This window comes from Oncorhynchus masou, chromosome 20 (assembly GCF_036934945.1).
Source record: "Oncorhynchus masou masou isolate Uvic2021 chromosome 20, UVic_Omas_1.1, whole genome shotgun sequence".
Classification (NCBI taxonomy): domain Eukaryota; kingdom Metazoa; phylum Chordata; class Actinopteri; order Salmoniformes; family Salmonidae; genus Oncorhynchus; species Oncorhynchus masou.
In genome coordinates, this window is record NC_088231.1 from 16,420,541 (window position 1) to 16,441,120 (window position 20,580).

Below are 20,580 nucleotides of genomic sequence, written 5' to 3' on the forward strand. Positions count from 1 at the left end.
TTGTTACTATGGTGTTGTGTCTAGCTTGCCGTGTTGTTATTAGGGTGGTGTGTCTAGCTTGCCGTGTTGTTACTATGGTGTTGTGTCTAGCTTGCCGTGTTGTTACTATGGTGTTGTGTCTAGCTTGCCGTGTTGTTACTATGGTGTTGTGTCTAGCTTGCCGTGTTGTTATTAGGGTGGTGTGTCTAGCTTGCCGTGTTGTTACTATGGTGTTGTGTCTAGCTTGCCGTGTTGTTATTAGGGTGGTGTGTCTAGCTTGCCGTGTTGTTACTATGGTGTTGTGTCTAGCTTGCCGTGTTGTTACTATGGTGTTGTGTCTAGCTTGCCGTGTTGTTACTATGGTGTTGTGTCTAGCTTGCCGTGTTGTTTATTGGTGGTGTGTCTAGCTTGCCGTGTTGTTACTATGGTGTTGTGTCTAGCTTGCTGTGTTGTTATTAGGGTGGTGTGTCTAGCTTGCCGTGTTGTTACTATGGTGGTGTGTCTAGCTTGCCGTGTTGTTATTAGGGTGGTGTGTCTAGCTTGCCGTGTTGTTACTATGGTGTTGTGTCTAGCTTGCCGTGTTGTTACTATGGTGTTGTGTCTAGCTTGCCGTGTTGTTACTATGGTGTTGTGTCTAGCTTGCCGTGTTGTTACTATGGTGGTGTGTCTAGCTTGCCGTGTTGTTACTATGGTGTTGTGTCTGCTTGCTATGCTGTTATTGTGTTTTAAGTCTGTTTTGCAGTTTTGTTATTATGTCTGTCTTGTGATGTCATGCGAGTGCACTGTTCTTGTTATCCTTGTATTTTGTATGTAGGGCTTTTTTTCAATGCAGTACTCACTCAAAAAAGAGACCTGGGTCCAGGGGTGAAAGTAGACTTAATTTCTTACCGGTACGAGACACCTATACTACAAAAATTGCAGGGTAGCCTACTCTGCTGACACTGACAAACATATCAATAAAAACGATGTTGTCTGATCCATCTAATCGGCCTATGGGAAGGGGAGACACAAATACAACCTGAAGGCGGAAATGTTTGTCCAAAAACAACAAAAAAGTGGTACTGACCTAATGACAAAGACTGTGAATATGCACATTCACCAGGGATGTGGCTGATGTTCTCGCTACTGTTCACTCAATTAAGTTAGGAATTTTGATAACTAAAAGACAGGTGAGTATTTTCATTGTCATCTCTTTACAGCAATAGCCATCTGCTTTCCAAACAGTTTTTCTGCAATTGTATTTTTAAATATTGCGATATGCCTGGCTGGGTCTCTCTTCTTCTCACTGATAGTCGCAACTCAACAATCATCTATTTGGTATTTGCCCAAATTGCGGGCCCTTCGACTGTGGGCTCTGCGATTTCAAACAATCTAGTTAAAAAAAAAGGAAAAAGAAGCTACTTCAAATGTACTTTAGGGAAAGCTTAGATTCCCCAGCCTTATGGACATGCCACATATGCCTTCTAATTGTGGCAGAAACACAACCAGTCATGATGTTTTCATCTGATTGTCAAAGAATCACTTAACCAAGGCGCTCCTGTAGCCTACCTGCACACATTCGTCCAAATCCCAACAGTGCTCTGTGCACCTGCAATTTGATGAATTGAAAGAGACATCTGTTACAAAAACACCTGTGTGTATTGTAAAGACATTCTGACATTGTCATTTGGCCTTCACTTGTAGCCTGAATTGATTAATCCACTGTTGCCCATGCGCACCTCGGTTTCGGCCACTCATCTCCGTCTTGACAAAATGTAAGTAAGTGTTCTCCTCAAACCACAAAGCAATTTGGAGGATAAACCACCCGGTTTCCAGTCAATTCGCTGCTGACATGCAGCAATGTTAAATAGTGGTGTAGTAGCCTATAGTTTCTGGGCATGTTGTATTACCAGACAGCCTTACTTTCCCCCAGTCTGGGTCTCAATGTTGCATAAAATATCAAATAAAATTAATAAATCCAGTCTCACCGCAATCTCCTTGAGGTCTTTGTCGTGGAGGGTCTGCAGCGGGTCCAGGAAGTTCTGCTTGACCTCCATGTCTAGAGCGTCCTTCACCTCCCCCAGCTCACGCATGGACTCCCCAGCATCAATCAGAGCCAGGCCTGGAACACACAGGGGCATAATATAACATGTACTCCTCCATCTCCTTCAGACAAGTTGAGGAGTTTGCACATCAATGTTGTTTATGAGCGCTAAGCTAGCCCGCTCCGTTGTTTGTTTGGGCTTATGAGTCGGCAAGGCCGCACAGACAAATCTGGGGGAAGTCTAGCAATCAGCACCATTATAAATAGACAATGGCGGTGATCGAAATCGGTCTTGCCTACTACTAACTAAAACTACATACTGGGTACTAATAGTACTACATACTGTTTAGAACATACTGTTTAGTAGAAAGGTACGCAGTAAGCAACCATTATCATTTCAACATAGTACTCATCCATACTGAGAAGGCATCATCAAATGCGCAATCGCATTTGTTCCCCGTCATTCGTACATTTTTGTAGAGCGAGTCCCCTATTCTGATTATGAGCTGTTGTCAAACATGTTCAAACAAGTGCAAAAAGATGATTCTCTTCAATAGTGTGCAGCGAATTCTACTTGATGAAAAGACTACATGAGTATAACATCCTGGCATTTAAAACATACAACATTTTAGAAATGTTACATCCTATACAACGTTATATTTCCGTATACCCAAAAACCTACTATTTAGAATATTTAGAAGGCAAGTATGGATATTCTGACACGGCCATAGTGACTTACCAAAGTTGGACTCTTCCCCGAGCTCCCTGCCAAACTTCTGCATGGACTCTCCCAGGACGGTCTCGGTCTGGATGTAGCCCAGACCCTTCTCCTGGCCACGCATCTTAGACATGGAGTTGATCATGGTCATCTTGGCTCTGGAGGCTGTACACGCAAACAATTCATTCATGAATCACTCAATCAATTAAATCAAATCAAACTTGCCGTACAAGTTTACTTTTTAAACATGTGCTTGATTATGGTGTATTGTCATGCGTATCATTTATTCAATTAAATAAAAATCTATCAAAAAGGGTTGACCAAAACACGGTGCATTTATTTTCAGCAGGGTCCATAGGGCTCAGGTCAAATGTAGTGCACTCTATAGGGGATAGGGTGCCATTTGAGACCAGCCATGGCATGTGTCTCTCACCTGGGTTGGGCTGCAGATACTCAGTGGTCTTGGTCATAATGTCCATCACCGCCCTACTGGTGGTGTCCACCTTCTACAACCCACACAGAGAGAGATATATTTAAAAAAGGAGAGAGAGATTATGACAGAGACAGGGGTAAGAGAGAAGAAAGAGATTAAGACAGAAAAGAGAGATAGAGGTGAGGGAGGAGGAGAGAGAAGCAGGAGATTGAGGCAGAAAGACAGAAGAGAGAGCTGGGGTGTAGGGGAGGAAGAGAGAAGAAGGAGAAAAGATGGAGAGAATGAGAGAAAACACAGAAGGAGGAGGAAGGCTTTGGTTCCTGTAGTGTGGAGCGAGAGATAACACGCCTGGACAGAACATGAAGGGGCTTTACTCTGTAGTGTGGAGGTGGAGGGAGAGACTACATGCCTGGACAGAACATGAAGGGGCTTTACTCTGTAGTGTGGAGGGAGAGACAACATGCCTGGACAGAACATGAAGGGGCTTTACTCTGTAGTGTGGAGGTGGAGGGAGAGACAACATGCCTGGACAGAACATGAAGGGGCTTTACTCTGTAGTGTGGAGGTGGAGGGAGAGACAACATGCCTGGACAGAACATGAAGGGGCTTTACTCTGTAGTGTGGAGGGAGAGACAACATGCCTGGACAGAACATGAAGGGGCTTTACTCTGTAGTGTGGAGGTGGAGGGAGAGACTACATGCCTGGACAGAACATGAAGGGCTTTACTCAGTGTGGAAGGGAGAGACAACATGCCTGGACAGAACATGAAGGGGCTGTACTCTGTGTGTGGAGGTGGAGGGAGAGACAACATGCCTGGACACAGAACATGGAAGGGAGACAACATGCCTGGACAGAACATGAAGGGGCTTTACTCTGTAGTGTGGAGGGAGAGACAACATGCCTGGACAGAACATGAAGGGGCTTTACTCTGTAGTGTGGAGGTGGAGGGAGAGACAACATGCCTGGACAGAACATGAAGGGACTTTACTCTTGGAGGGAGAGACAACATGCCTGGACAGAACATCTACTCTAGTGTGGAGGTGGAGGGAGAGACAACATGCCTGGACAGAACATGAAGAACTGAAGGGTACTCTGTAGTGTGGAGGTGGAGGGAGAGACAACATGCCTGGACAGAACATGACTCTGTAGTGTGTGGACAGAACATGAAGGGACTGTACTCTGATGTGTGGAGGGAGAGACAACATGCCTGGACAGAACATGAAGGGACTGTACTCTGAGTGTGGAGGTGGAGAGACAACATGCCTGGACAGAACATGAAGGGACTGTACTCTGTGGAGGGAGAGACAACATGCCTGTGGAGGTGGAGGGAGAGACAACATGCCTGGACAGAACATGAGGGACTGTACTCTGATGTGTGGAGGTGGAGGGAGAGACAACATGCCTGGACAGAACATGAAGGGACTGTACTCTGATGTGTGGAGGTGGAGGGAGAGACAACATGCCTGGACAGAACATGAAGGGACTGTACTCTGATGTGTGGAGGTGGAGGGAGAGACAACATGCCTGGACAGAACATGAAGGGGCTTTACTCTGTAGTGTGGAGGTGGAGGGAGAGACAACATGCCTGGACAGAACATGATGGGACTGTACTCTGATGTGTGGAGGTGGAGGGAGAGACAACATGCCTGGACAGAACATGATGGGACTGTACTCTGTAGTGTGGAGGTGGAGGGAGAGACAACATGCCTGGACAGAACATGAAGGGACTGTACTCTGATGTGTGGAGGTGGAGGGAGAGACAACATGCCTGGACAGAACATGAAGGGACTGTACTCTGATGTGTGGAGGTGGAGGGAGAGACACATGCCTGGACAGAACATGAAGGGACTGTACTCTGATGTGTGGAGGTGGAGGGAGAGACAACATGCCTGGACAGAACATGAAGGGACTGTACTCTGATGTGTGGAGGTGGAGGGAGAGACAACATGCCTGGACAGAACATGAAGGGACTGTGGAGGGAGAGACAACATGCCTGGACATGAAGGGACTCTGATGTGTGGAGGTGGAGGGAGAGACAACATGCCTGGACAGAACATGAAGGGACTGTACTCTGATGTGTGGAGGTGGAGGGAGAGACAACATGCCTGGACAGAACATGAAGGGACTGTACTCTGATGTGTGGAGGTGGAGGGAGAGACAACATGCCTGGACAGAACATGAAGGGACTGTACTCTGATGTGTGGAGGTGGAGGGAGAGACAACATACAAAGCTGACAGCTGGTGAAGATTGCTTTTGTGTTCCCACTTGACGCTGGTCAGATATGCCAGCTCTCTGCCTTCTTCAACACAGACCTCACACTACTATTCGCCAGAGCCCTATATTTAAATACATGGCTCTGCTATGCACTCCTCAGCCTCCCCAGCTGTCTAGAATAAGACACTACACTACAGAATGATGGTTTTGGCTTGGTCTCTCCCCAATCACAACGCACACACACTTCATTTTCCCATTTTCTAGAAGCAATTTCATAAGAATTTTTCCAAGACATTTAAATTGAGATAAATGTCTCTCTTTTATGGAAAAAAAGTACATGTACAGTGCACCGCACAATGTAATACAATAGGACTATGGGGATAACCCCTTGGAGTGAATAGAAAATGGAGTGGTGAGGATATAGTTTCTAACACAAATTAACAAGGCTTGGGAGAATGGGCTCATTCATGACAAGATTGTAATATTGAAGAAGAGAGAGAGGATTCTTAGAGAAATAGAAGAGAGGATTCTTAGAGAAATAGAAAGAGAGGATTCTTAGGGAAATAGAAAGAGAGGATTCTTAGGGAAATAGAAAGAGGATTCTTAGGGAAATAGAAAGAGGATTCTTAGGGAAATAGAAAGAGAGGATTCTTAGGGAAATAGAAAGAGAGGATTCTTAGGGAAATAGAAAGAGAGGATTCTTAGGGAAATAGAAAGAGAGGATTCTTAGGGAAATAGAAAGAGAGGATTCTTAGGGAAATAGAAAGAGAGGATTCTTAGGGAAATAGAAAGAGAGGATTCTTAGGGAAATAGAAAGAGGATTCTTAGGGAAATAGAAAGAGAGGATTCTTAGAAATAGGGAAAAAGAGGATTCTTAGGGAAATAGAAAGAGGATTCTTAGGGAAATAGAAAGAGAGGATTCTTAGAGAAATAGAAAGAGAAGATTCTTAGAGAAATAGAAAGAGAAGATTCTTAGAGAAATAGAAAGAGAAGATTCTTAGAGAAATAGAAAGAGAGGATTCTTAGAGAAATAGAAAGACAGAATTCTTGCCTTCTCCATTTCAGTGAAGTCATCATCATGTTTAGTCCCCTCTGCTCCGCCAACCTTCTCACTCACCCTCTGCAAGAAGACACAAACATGTCAAGGTTAATATCATTTAAAAGCTTTCTGCACCTCAAGAAAGACGATAGGTGAATGTAACAAAGGTGGAATCAAATGTCAAAGATACCAAAACCAGAATATACGGCAAATTCATTTTCTATTTCAGTCAATATAGCTTCCACGTTGGACCCTGAAATGGAAAACTCCCCAGGGTGTACAATTCAATTCACAACTAATTTAATTATTAATCAAGTCTTACTATTCAAGTGCTGGACAAAAGCACATTCGTTTCATTTTCAGCTACCTTTGTAATCAGCCAGTCTCTCAAAACATGCAGTGAATAAATTCCAGACATTGAACTATTTGAACAGAAATTGTTCTCCTAGCTACAGTTATTTACCCTCCTGGTTACCCCCCTCCTGTTGTTTTGTGTTGCGTCTATATGAGCCAGTGTCTTGCATGTTGTTGCTGTCTCATGTCTGCTCTGTCATCAGTGTACACTAACACTAAGGTTGTGACCCCTGTTCATATTCTAATTAAGATGACACCACGAAGAGAGACATATCAGATTAACCTGGTCAGTTTACAGTTCCACACACACACACACACACACACACACACCAAAAAGACTCGTTAGAGGAGGTGTCTTATTCAAGGCTTTGTGATATAAAGTCAATCACCACAACCACAGCCTGTGACATAACCTGGTGCCCAGGAGGCCTACAATCTGACACATCCAGGCCAGACGAGCAGCTCACAGAGGGCAGGATGAGAGATGAGAGGGAATTAAGGAGAAGTACATTTTGTGACTGAAGGATCAATTGCTGTGAGCAAGCTTGTTTAGGGAGAGTGGGAATTTGCAGTGCTCCTACGAGACTGTAACATACCAGATGAAAAATGACTAACAAGATAGAAAGATTACTAGAGAGAGACGGTAATATGACTTGTATTAAGAGAGGAACTAATTCATTGAAGGCACAAGGGCTCTAAAAATCAGCTTTTATCCTACTCATGAGGAGATGGTGAAAACGACACAAAATTCCTCCTGCTATGCAGAGAACACGCACAGAGACAGAGGAAGTGAGCAAAGACCTTCTCCTGTCATCAGTTTCTGCTTAACATCACTCAGAAATCTTTAAGTCCTCCGTGATACAGTTGCCGGTTGTTGCCATGGAGACAGGCACCTGCCTGGTTCGGCTCGTTGGCTATGTGTCTCCTGCTCCCAAATCTCTCCCCCTTCCTCACTCCTTCCCCCACTCCCGTTTCCTCTCCCGCTGCTACTTCCTGGAATACCAGACACATCCACAACGATCAAAGGCCAAACCCAGGAGAGACAGGGAGGGAGGAAGAGAGAAAGAAAGAGAGAGAGCCTCTGACTCTTTCGCAGTGCGGTTGTGTCATTATCATCTCTGGATAGAGGACCGTGATGCTGACAGTGATGCTGACAGTGATGCTGACAGTGATGCCAGCCCAGTGACGCTGTGAGTCCTAAAATGGAGGTCAATGATATGTAATAATATGTGGCAGTGTGTCACATCACGGAGGCTGAGAGCAGGGTACAGACAGGGCGGGCATCAGAACATTAAGCCCTCCATAACAGGGCATGTGTGTGTGTGTGTGTGCGCGTCAGGCCAGACAGACATCATGTACCAATCTCATATTTCATTACTACAAGGACAATCCTACAGCACGATTCACAGAACATCACCAATTCAATCATGGTCAGAACAACATTTGCCGACCCTTGTCATAGATTTTGCAAATCTATTGGAGTTTAAGGGCTTTTAAGATAGAAAAGTTGGTTTCGGCAGAGAGCGAGAGCGAGAAAGAAAGGAGAGAAAGTGAGAGACAGAAAGAGAGCGAGAGAGACGCCACTTGCATTTCTCCACAGGACTATAAATAGGTGAAGTAACTCTGTACCTTAATGCATTCCTCCTTAACTACGTCATGTACCGTATTGAGAGGCATCACAAGACGGGATACAGATATGGTGTGTGTATGGATTGTCTGCCACCCCAGTGCTGTGACTACCCATGACTGCACATTGCAGCCTTCATCGCTTCCCCTGCTGGACACACACACAAAAAAAGCAGATAATCAAATGTTCCCCTCGATAGAAACATCCCGTTGATTGAAATATCAGTTAAGCACACATTGGGAGCACACTTTGGGAGCACACATTGGGAGCACACGTTGGGAGCACACGTTGGGAGCACACGTTGGGAGCACACGTTGGGAGCACACGTTGGGAGCACACGTTGGGAGCACACGTTGGGAGCACACGTTGGGAGCACACATTGGGAGCACACATTGACAGATGGTTAATAGAGATAGGCATACGACGATGATGTGTGTCCAAACCCAACTCATGAAGTGTTTATGATTAAGATGCAGGGGAGAGGAGACACGGGAAATGGAGCATAGCTTTAGCTAACAGTGACTGGCACAATAGGGGCTCTGCCCGGCAAAGCAGGAAGTCTGGCCGTTAGAACCTAATTAGATGAAAAGCGACTAGATCACGCAGAACCAATGGGGACCCATTGCTTCTCTGAGGAGACACAGGATGAGTCGCTTTGAGTGTAATGTTTCAGTGGGCTGGAGAAACTGTGTATACTGTCTGCTTGTGTCCCCGTCACTGCAGCACTTTCCTGATCTACACTGTAGAATGGAGTGTCTGCTGCAGGACAGAGCCAAAATGGAGGATGGTGTGCAAGTGGCCCTGACCCAAGATAGCACTTGGCAAGGATAGGGGACGGCTGGAGTGCCCCTGAGAGCAGAGATGCATGAGAGAGAGAGAGGGAGAGTGAGAGGAAGAGAAAGACAGGATAATTAGAGAGATGGGAGAAAGAGGGAGAGACAAAACAAAAATAGGTAGTGTTATCAGTACAGAAAGAGATCCAGAGATGGAGAACAGAGAAAAAAGAGAAACAGAGAATTAGAGGAAACGAAAGTGCATGTTGGGGTGAGGGACATACAGTAACAACACCAGGACATGGAATGAAGTGGAGCTGGTCGACGCAGATTTGAAAAATCTGATTTTAAACCGACCTCTAACCTTAATTTAGGGTTAGCAGTGCGTTAAGACTAAAATGCATTTCTTGTTTTCAGGAATTTTTACAATATAGACAATTTTGACATTGCAGCTGGCCTATCTGAGGGGAAATCGCTCAGTTCTACCCCCTGGACAAGATCATGACAGTAAACGTGAAAAAAGCCTGAAATGAAGACGAGAGCCAATGACTTGAAGTGGCCTTGAAGCAGTCACCTGGAGGTGCAAGCAGTGACGTCACTAGTGACGGCAGTGTTGTGGATAGGACTTCACACAGTGAGCACACAGAATAGGTAAAAGTACACAACTGACTCACAGCACCCCAGGGCATAGCAGCATGACATACTGTAGAATAGCTTCCACAGGAATCTCTGGGTGTTCAAGACACACAATATTCACCTGGAGGGTGAATCCTAACATCCACTTAAGTATATATATATATATATATATATATATATATTTTACTTCGTCGCCCATTCATCTCAATACATGACTAAGTGAAAGAGGAAGTTAGGATTTAACCCGATATTTATAGAAACTCTGCCAAGTCAAGTATGTTTGGTTCAATGGAGGACACCTCGGCTCATATGTCACCTGATATATCCTCCTCATTCGTGTTACATCATCACTGTGGGTCAAACAGACTGGCATGACCTTGTTTACCTTCTGACCAGAGCAGGGACATCCGATGCTTAATTAGATGAGTGTCCAGATTCTCAGACACCGCCTCGTCCTCGACTAAAAAGCTACAATATTTCAATTGAGAGTTTCCATTGAAAATGCTTTTTAGTCCAGGCTTACTGTGTGTCCGGGAAACTAGCCCCTAGGGGTGCATCTCGATCGTCTAAAGTTGCTTCCTCTCCCTCACCTGTATTGATCTGACAACACAGGCACGGTAGACGCCACTTAGGAATGGGTGCTGGCTGGGAATTTATTTACACCAGTCCAATTCTGTAACATCAGCTGCAGATGAAGAAAAGGAGCATTTTCATTCACTTGAATCACCTACACGAATGAAATGGATTTGATTCCCGGTTGCAGTTGATGAATATGGTACTGGGTAGTGTGTAGGCCCTACTATGCTGTTGGGGATATATCGTCTTGTTCTCATAGTCACTCACTGCTGTAGATCTTGGGACAGCTGCACTGTACTGTCCCACATGAGTGAGCAGCCACAGTAACCTAATCACTGAAAGCTCAGGGACAAAACCCATATCAATACATCTCCCGTCACAAATGAGTAAAACCCCTTTCTCCTCAACAGTCCATTTCATCTGACTGTGCGCCCAGGTGGTGAAAGGCAGGGAGGTTGTTTTTCTAGCAGGGATTTTTAGTTGAAGCTCCATTCTGGGCTTTGGGTTCTTCGTAGTTATTAAATGATGGTTGAAGTTATGAATGAAGTAGAATTATTATTATGATTCGTTCATATGAATTGCTGCTTTTCTTAACGTGAAAAAGAGATGTCAATCTCACTGTGACTTACCTGGTTAAAAAAGGTTGAAAAAAACAATATGAATGATGGTTAGATACAACAAGCGCTTATAACCTAAACAATTAAAGAGTATTTACCTGAATGTCAGCACCATTAGTCTATTAGAGGTTAGAGGGACTCATTCCCCCCCCCAATAAACTAAATACCTCGGAGGCTCAAAACAGCCGATAGTAATTAGCCCACAGAGTGGTGACATCGCATTCCCCCTCCTGTGACCTTTATAACTGTCACCCGCTCCAATGGGTGACAGAGTGAGGGAGGGAGGGACCTTTCCTTCAGGCATCAACACCCTTTTTCCCCTACACCACCCTCTCTTTCTTTTCAAGGTGAAACAACATTCCAACAACAAAATCCCATTTAGTTGTTTCACAAGAGTTTTCTTCAACAAAGCTCAGGGCCAGATGTTAATCCAACACGCTTGTGTCTTTCTCCGAGAAATGACGCACTCTCATTTAAAACTATACTGATACAATAGACCCAGAAGATCCTTTGTTTCATTTTAAAAGCATCTTTGAGACCCTTCGTGTAATGAAAAGCGCTATATAAATTAAACTTATGATTATGATTATTATTAACACCCAAAGAAACCAAAACAACTGTTAACCCCTCCAGAGTGGATCAAGCTCCATTGTTCCACTGTGTGAATTAAATAACAGATGAGAGAGCGAGAGAGCGAGAGAGAGAGAGAGAGAGAGAGAGAGAGAGAGAGAGAGAGCACTCAGCCAATTCATTCTACTGTGTGCCCACAAACGGTCTCCCTTCTGCAGCGCTCTAGCACATCCACTTCCTCCTCTATAAATACACATCCAGCCAGTCAGATTACTAGAAAGGCTGCTGGCCTGGCCACCATGTGAGAGTGTTAAGCTCAAGGCCCAGTGTCCTGCCTAAAAGTCCATCAACAGGTGTGGCGAGACAAACGTCCTGGATGAAATCCTCATACACAGTAAGATCTTAAGAGAGGAGAGGATGCTTGGTGCTCTCACACTACCAGTCAATCCAACAGCAGTGGTGGAAGCTACCCTTAACCACAGATCTAGGATCAGATTCCCTACTCCCAATTCTAACCATTACACACTAACCAATTGTTAGGTTCTGAACAAGTAGAGTAAAAAATCAGATTCCCTACTCCCAATATTCAACCTTAACCATTAGACACTAACCTAACCACAGATCTAGAAAAAGCTCAAAGCAAGTTTATTCAACCCACTGGGTGCTTCAGCTGCAAACACAACATACAAGTCACACAAACACATCTTTCTACCTCCCTACTAGGAGTCGTCATCTCCTTGTATGACTAAGATAGACACTCCTTCTGTTGTTAGGCAGAAACACAGTAGGTTCCTCTTACTGATATTGTCATGGCCCTGCTTAAGTCTAGGACCCTCATGGGTGTGGAAGTGTGTGTGTGTGTGTGTGTGTGAGAGACAGGACGGTAATCAGATGTTCTTCTAGTTCCTCTTTACCCCTTTTATACAGTAATTACTAAGTTCTGGTAACATGAATAAGTATATTTCAAGCTGGAATCCAACACTACCCACAGATCTAGGATCAGATTCCATACTCCCAATAATCAACCTTAACCTGCCCATAGACATTCCACATGTATGGACAGTTTGAAGATGTGTAGATATATCACTGAATGTAGGATATGGTGTGTGTGTGTGTGTGTTCTATTATCTAATTGGAATATGTGGTGTAATTACTTTGGCTCGTGCTCTGGTTAGCAGCTCTGCCTGAAATAACCTCCTCTCCTATCTTTCCACTCTCTCTCTCTCCATTGGTGTAAATCTCTGGGCAGGGTGACAGGGATCAATGACAATCCTCAAAGATAGCCCCCACTGTACCCAAACTCCCTCTAGCCATCCATCCATCCCCTCTGTCCTCTCAGCAGTGTTCCAAAATAACATGCTACGGATCATTAGTGGGTGTTACTGTACTATACAACATTAGCTTTAGTGCTAGGTAGCATCAGGGCCGGCAGCGTCACATGGAGCCCCATGTGAGACACACATGGAGAGGCTACTGCTGTTGCTCCACACTCCCTTCCATCTCTCCTCCCCTCTCCTCTTCTTCCTCCCTCCATCCATCCCAGCAGATCCTCTCCTCCCTGGTTCTAATCCGGCCTGGGCACATTGAGGCCCCTGCTTTAAATACGTGTGTCAGTGGGCAGGGATTAAAAACTACAGTAGGCCAGATTAGGAGGTTATAAAGAGACTGGAGCGTCCCGGCCAGGCGCTGGGCTGGACACAGACCTAACTGTCACTTCCTCTCAGATTTACTGCTCCTTTTCATCCCTCCTCCCTTTGTGGGGGAGAATAGAGGGGGCAGGGGATCTCCCGATGTGCAATCATGGAGTAGGAGGAGGTTATTCCTCCCTTCCTCTGACTACTCTTTCATTCCACTGTCGAGCAGCATAAGCTTCAAAATATTCCCCTCTTTCCTCCCGCTCTCCCTCAGTCTCTCCTAGTCCCTCTCTACCCCACGCTCGCTCTCTCCCTCAGTCTCTCGCTCTCTGTCCAGATGGTTGAGTGGGAGGGTGGATGGGGAGATGGGAGAGGGGTGTGACTATGCCAAATGTTGTGGTTAGGAAAACACTTGCGTAACAAATGCCCAGAAGAGCTTCTTTCTTTCTTTCTCCCCCCACCCACTGTATCGGTCTCTGTCCCTTTCCCTCTCCCTCCCTCTCCCTCTCTGACTCCTCCCTCACTTACTCCCTTCGCTCCCTCCCTCTCGCTCTCTCCTTCTCCCCCCCAAAGTCCTTGGGGGTCTGTGTGTCCTCATCAACACTTTGGTGGGGAGAGCAGGCAGCTCTCTTCTCATGCTACGATTCAGCTCTCCTCTCTGCTGGACCGGACGGCACTGTGACTCAGCAGAAACCAAAGTACATTAATTTAGGATGCGTCCCAAATGGCACCCTATTCCCTATGGGCTCTGGTCAAAAGTAGTGCACTATAGAAGGGAATAGAGTGTCAGTTTGGATGCACACTTAGATGCGTGTCAAGAATCTACTAACACAGATATACACTGAATCGAGAGAACGCGACAAGTAATTACAATTTAAAAAGAGCTTCATCTAAATTTAGACTGATATTAATGCAATTTCAATGCAGCGGAAAAACAAATCTATACCCTCATTGTCTTTCCTTCGTTTCGACCACAGACGCTCTCGCTCCAGGAAAATCATGATTGTGGTGATCCTCAAATCCCGAAGAGCACATGGGTGGTGGTCGGCCCCCTCTTCCACTTTACAGTAGTAATGATCCCAATAGCAGCAGAGACAACACAGCGGCATTGAAAGCCTGTGACGTGGACAAGACCACAGAGACAACGGATCAACACGCATCAACAGCCTCCCACCCGATGGATGACATCATCAACTCTGCATCCTAAATGGCACCATATATGGTGTGGTACTGTTGACCAGGGAACATAGGGTCCAGGCCAAAAGTAGTACACTATATAGGGAACAGGGTGTCATTTAAGTCAGCCTACAAAAACAAGTCTTCAGCCGCTAGAGTCTAGATCCCTAATCCCAAGACAAACCTTGATATACCTCTCGATGAAGCAGTGCCTTCCAGCACAGGAGTAGAGCATCCATCTTTCTATAGATCTGAGTGAGAGAGACTCCATACATAATGTTGAATGGAGCATCCACACAGAGGAGGTCAAGCCTCATGTCCAAACCCATGTCTGGGCCTCAGGCTTTGGCAGGCTGTGCTGCGTCACCAACCCGTGTGTGTGTGTGTGTTGTGTTGTGTATAGGGCCCCTGGCTGCTCTAATCTGATCTGTAAGCCTTTGCATGGCTCTTACGTAACAGTGGGAGGATGACGGCGTGCGAGGCGAGATGTGTCCATTCCTCCCCATCCATGTGCTGCTGGAGAGACAGGGGAGGGAAAGAGCACCAGCTGGCGCTGTTCGTGTGTGAGTTTGAGTACAAAAGATATTGTGCTTTTGTACTCATAAGTGTGCAAATGTGCGTGAGTGATGACAGTACACCGACTGAGAATGTCTATGCTGTGTGCATGTCAAGGTGAGTCATGCGAATGAGACGGATTCATTCTTATTACATTTGTGATTTCATGCTTTTGACTATTATTTGTGTACTTGTTTGACATTTTTGCTGCACTGCTAAGAGCTGGTAACACAAGCACATCGCTGCACCCACTATGACATCTGCTAAACTGTTTTATTGTGTGTGTCTCAGCCTCCAGTATTTATGCTGCAGTAGTTTATGTGTCGGGGGGCTGGGGTCAGTTTGTTATATCTGGAGTACTTCTCCTGTCCAATTCAGTGTTCTGTGTGAATCTAAGTGTGCGTTCTCTAATTCTCTCCTTCTCTCTCTCGGAGGACCTGAGCCCTAGGACCATGCCCCAGGACTACCTGACATGACTCCTCCTTGCTGTCCCCAGTCCACCTGGCCGTGCTGCTGCTCCAGTTTCAACTGTTCTGCCTTATTATTATTCGACCATGCTTAAACTAATAACACACATTATTGTATTTTTCTTGTCTATATTGAATACATCATTTAAACATTCACAGTGTTGGTTGGAAAAAGTATGTGAACCCCAAGGCTAATGACTTCTCCAAAAGCTAATTGGAGTCAGGAGTCAGCTAACCTGGAGTCCAATCAATGAGACGAGATTGGAGACGTTGTTTAGAGCTGCACATTGCCCAATGTGAACCATGCCTCAAACAAAAGAGATCTCAGAACATTAAGAAGTGTTAACTTTCATAAAGATGGAAAGGGTTACAAAAGTATTTCTAAAAGCCTTGATGTTCATCAGTCCATGGGTAGACAAATTGTCTATAAATGGAGAAAGTTCAGCACCGTTGCTACTCTCCCTAGGAGTGGCCATCCTGCAACAATGACTGCAAGAGCACAGCGCAGAATGCTCAATGAGGTTAAGAAGAATCCTAGAGTTTCAGCTAAAGACTTACAGAAATCTCTGGAACATGCTAACATCTCTATTGACGAGTCTACGATACGTAAAACACTAAACAAGAATGGTGGTCATGGGAGGACAACAGGGAAGAAGACACTGCTGTACAAAAAAAACATTGCTGCACGTCTGAAGTTCTCAAAAGATCCCCTGGATGTTCCACAGCGCTACTGGCAAAATATTCTGTGGAGATGAAACTAAGTTGAGTTGTTTGGAAGGAACACACACCTCTGTGTGGAGAAAAAAGGCCCAGTACACCAACATCAAAACCTCATCCCAACTGTAAAGTATGGTGGAGGGAGCACCATGATTTGGGGCTGCTTTGCTGCCTCAGGGCCTGGACAGCTTGCTATCGTTGGCGGAAAAATGAATTCCCAACTTTATCAAGACATTTTGCAGGAGAATGTAAGGCTATCTGTCCTTCTGGAGTGGCCCAGTCGGAGTCATGACCTCAACCCGATTGAGATGCTGTGGCATGACCTCGAGAGAGCAGTTCACACCAGACATCAAGAATATTGCTGAACTGAAACAGTTTTGTAAAGACGAATGGTCCAAAACATCTCCTGACCATTGTGCAGAAAACTACCGAAAACGTTTGGTTGAGGTTATTGCTGCCAAAGGAGGTTCAACCAGTTATTAAATTCAAGGATTCACATACTTTTCCCACCCTGCACTGTGAATGTTTACACAGTGTGTTCAATAAAGACATGAAAACGCATAAATGTTTGTGCATTAGTGTAAACAGACTGTGTCTATTGTTGAGATGAAGATCAGATCAAATTGTATGACCAATTAATGCAGAAATCCAGGTAATTTACAAAGGGTTCACATGCTTTTTCTTGCCACTGTATATGAAGAGAATGAAAATGGAGGTATTGTCATTCCACAGCCACACATCTCATTAGAACATGTTCTCTCCATTTTCAGTCACCGTTCAAGGAGAAATTAGCTAAATGTGTGAATAACAGAACAATCTACTCCCTGCCTTTCTCGACTTCTCTACCTGTCATTTTCTCTCCAACTTCCACGCTTTTCTCCTCCTCTCTCAACAGCTACATGGCAGTAGGCATCTCTCCCTCTCTTTACCTCTCCCTCTCTCATACGGCAGAAGGCGTCTTAGCCCCAGAAGGGCCCTTGGGAGTTATGTAAATGAACGGCTCTGGGTGACGACTATTCTGCCAGCGCCGGATTTAGTGAGGAGGGTCCAAGGCTTTCATCCTGGTTAGAAAGCCTCGCATCATGAGTTTGAAGAGAGAGAGAGAGAGAGAGAGAGAGAGAGAGAAAGCGAGAGATATGAGGGTGGAGAGAAATTTGTCACGACTCGGAGGAGTGCAGAGGCTCCATCATCCACACTACTGCTGCTGCCACGACGACCAGTGACTCACCCCTTCTCTTTTCCAGCATCGTAGTCATGCCAACAATGCATCACGAGCCCGAGCCCCAGCCTGAGCCGGAATCTCCATTTCAAAGGGGACGAGGAATGAGAGGGATAATGACATGGAATAATAAGAGGGATTTGACTGTAGATGGCCTTGACTTCCTACAACATGACACCACGCAGGGAGATGGATTGCCCTTGAGGGGTTGTCTAATGTTATTATAATGTTGTGAGGATGTGATTAGGGTGTTAACACAGTGACTAACAGCTTGTCAGTGGTGATTCTGCTTATTACTCGGGGGCTTCAGGCATGGCGTACTGGACAGAGTGTAGATACCAGCATCCGCCATCTTGTTGGTATGAATACCATAAGATCATTGGCATTAGTACTCTGCTGGGAAAAATGCTTTTCTACGAATGCGTCTATACAGATCTCACAATATGTAGCCTAATTCTGTTACCATCTGGTTGATATCTCAATGATATGTTTGAATTAAACAGTAAATGCTCTCGGTCTGTTTTGATGTGACTTGACATTCAAAACCAATTCCTTTGACACAGACATTTCTGACAGCTTAAGATGCCTTTAGTGACGTATGTGTGGGTCCTCATCCTTGGATCCATGAGGCCCATTTATCCGAAAGATCCGTGAAAAGCCTCTCCTACAACTCACTAGCTCACCGTCAGAGCGCTCCTGAATGCCCCATCTAAATACATTCAGCCGGAGCTCCAACAAGAAGGTGCATCCTCAGCGACATCAAAAATAATAAACCAATCATTATTTATCTAAACGGAAGACAGCAAAACAATATTATTTTTTTAAATAAATGTGATGAATTACTTTACAAACATAATCAAGACTATAATATATTTGCTCTTGAGGCACACTTCATTTCCTCATTACAAACAGACAGACACGACATGGCAGACTAAAACAGATTCGGTACAACTAAACTGTATTGACTGAATAGGGTTGTAAAACATCAAACTGTTGCTGGCCACATAAGAATCGAGGATTGTACTGTAGACACTGGGAATGTAAAGAGACCATGGTGTCTCCAGAGGTCATGAAGTCCTATGACATCTGGAACCTGATCAAACCTGACACTGTCCAGATAAAACATGGGTCTGGAGCAATTTCTGTCTCGGGTGAAAGAGCTCAGATTATATGGAGTCTTTGGAGGGTGTGTGTGTAGACATAAACTGTAAACACACACACCATCCAGCATCTCCGTCTCCAGTGGTTGTGGAGGCAGTAATGGCCTTTCTGGTAGGTGAAGCCATCGCCAGTCCTCTCTGTGTCAGTATGGTCTGGACGACTGGTGTCCATGTCAAGGGAGAAATCCCCTACCCTAACACAGTCAAAGATCCACCACATCAATGGTGGGCCATTAGAATCCCAGCCTAGAATCCCAACGGATACGTTCCGTTTCACCTAGTAACACCAAACAGAACCTATCAGTTGTGGATTCCAGGCTATTAGAAGCCCTCACCCAGACTACACAGTCACGACAAACTGACAGGATGAACTGCTAGAACACGCAAAGTCAAGAGGTCAGAGCCCCAGGTCAACGGCACCACTTGGAATCACCATTTTCACTAAGTACTTTTAATCTGCTATAGTAGAAGGTGAAACTGCTCTGTGGTGGTTTAACGACGCATGAACACTACACCACGTTGAAAATATGTCAATCTGGGAGAGAATATGTGAAGCAGAGGCCACGTAGCCGCAGTCGCTAACGTCGCTTCAGGGAAGAGTAGCGGCAGGGGACATACAAGAACCTGACTGTTACTGACAGCTTCCTATAGGGTGCTAGTATGTGGTGGGCTGTATTTATGGTGCTATAATGTATAGCTCCGGGAGGTAATACAAGGAAATATAGAGGCTATTCATTACATTCTGGAAGCAGAGAAGAGGAGGAGTGACTGTATGGCAGTTCATTCTCAGGGTCTCTCTCAGGAGCTGGTGATAAACCACCTCGGGTCTGTAGGTATAGAGGGGGGGGGGGGGGCAGGGATGAAAGTGAAAAAATTGATAAAATATGCTAAAAGAGAAGAAGGAGCAGGAAGGGCTGGGTGAGAGAGGGAGGGAGAGAAAAGCGTGGGAGGAGAGAGGAAAAGTCATGGAAAGGTAGAACGAGAGGTATGTGACAGATGCTATGACAGCATGTCAATGAGGGTGGGGTAGTCAGGAGGGCTGGGGCCCAGCCAGAGGACCATGGGTTACCTCCTACCTAGGGGCTTCTGAATCACTACAGCCTGCAGCAGGTGTCAGGTTTCACCGAGTCATGGGGTGTATTCACTAGGAACCAAACGGAACAAAAACGGGGAGGGACCTACCTGAATGTGTCCAATAGAAACATGTTTGCACTAATGATTACACTCATGGTCAATGGTTTCTGTTTCTTACAACTCACTATACATGACATACAGTCTTTATCCTTAGCCACTTTCTTACTGCACAGTATTCACACTGCACATTAACTTAGTGATATCCTATACCACCTCTACTCTGTACATTGATACGGCCATTTCTAATATTCATGGCATAAATAAAAAAGGTGTTTATAAATTTGGTCTACGTTACTTGAAAAACTGTACCTTCCAGATGAATCTTATAAAACAAGATGAAAATAAATGGAGACGAGCTCAAATGAACATTCGCTACATTTCAGTCTGATAAAGACAAATGTGAGTGGTTCCCTCTCCGTCTCACGACAGCGACAAACCAACGAGGGCAGTAGTGTTATTCACGGCTTGCCTGGGAGCTGGGAAAGACAAGCAGTCGGCTGTGGACGCCTAAATCAATACTGCAGTAGAAACCCATTCCTCATCCTCACAGACCTAAGCAAACGCTCCTGCAGACCGTCAATCAGACAGCACCGGCCGAGCCCAGAAATATATTTTTTTCTAAACACACAAAAAAACAGATATGCCTAATATTGACATTGGTGACTCGCTGTGAGTAATTACAAAGCCCCTTTAAAGACTCACATGTCGTTCCATTACATTGAGCACAGGGTTTATTTGATTGAATTTCCTCTGTGTTGATAAGGTCGTGACTGGGAGGGAAAGGAGATCCAGGATTGTAACGATATATCCAGACCTCAGGGCTCAGACTGTCATCAAGCCAACTGAATACAGAGTAGGAGAGACAAGGGCTGCATCTCAATAAGACAGTGGTTCCCCCCCTTTCCTCTCCTTCACCTGGGCAGTTCTGAGAACACAGCACAGGCGACAGCCATATGG

General features: G+C 45.1%; 1 protein-coding gene across 9 annotated transcripts in view; it reads right to left on the reverse strand.

The window, feature by feature from the left end:
• sh3gl2a (SH3 domain containing GRB2 like 2a, endophilin A1) overlaps positions 1–20,580 on the reverse strand; it is a 60,685-nt gene that overhangs the window by 14,109 nt on the left and 25,996 nt on the right. For all 9 annotated transcript variants that reach the window (XR_010450594.1, XR_010450596.1, XR_010450595.1 and 6 more), the window contains exons 2-5: positions 6,421–6,489; positions 3,154–3,226; positions 2,742–2,885; positions 1,947–2,080 (exon numbers count right to left, since the gene is read on the reverse strand). Coding sequence is in view for 5 of the 9 variants with exons in the window: in XM_064926563.1 (XP_064782635.1) it covers positions 1,947–2,080; positions 2,742–2,885; positions 3,154–3,226; positions 6,421–6,489 (420 nt within the window). In the remaining 4 variants the exon portion in view is untranslated. The remainder of the gene's footprint in view (positions 1–1,946; positions 2,081–2,741; positions 2,886–3,153; positions 3,227–6,420; positions 6,490–20,580) is intronic.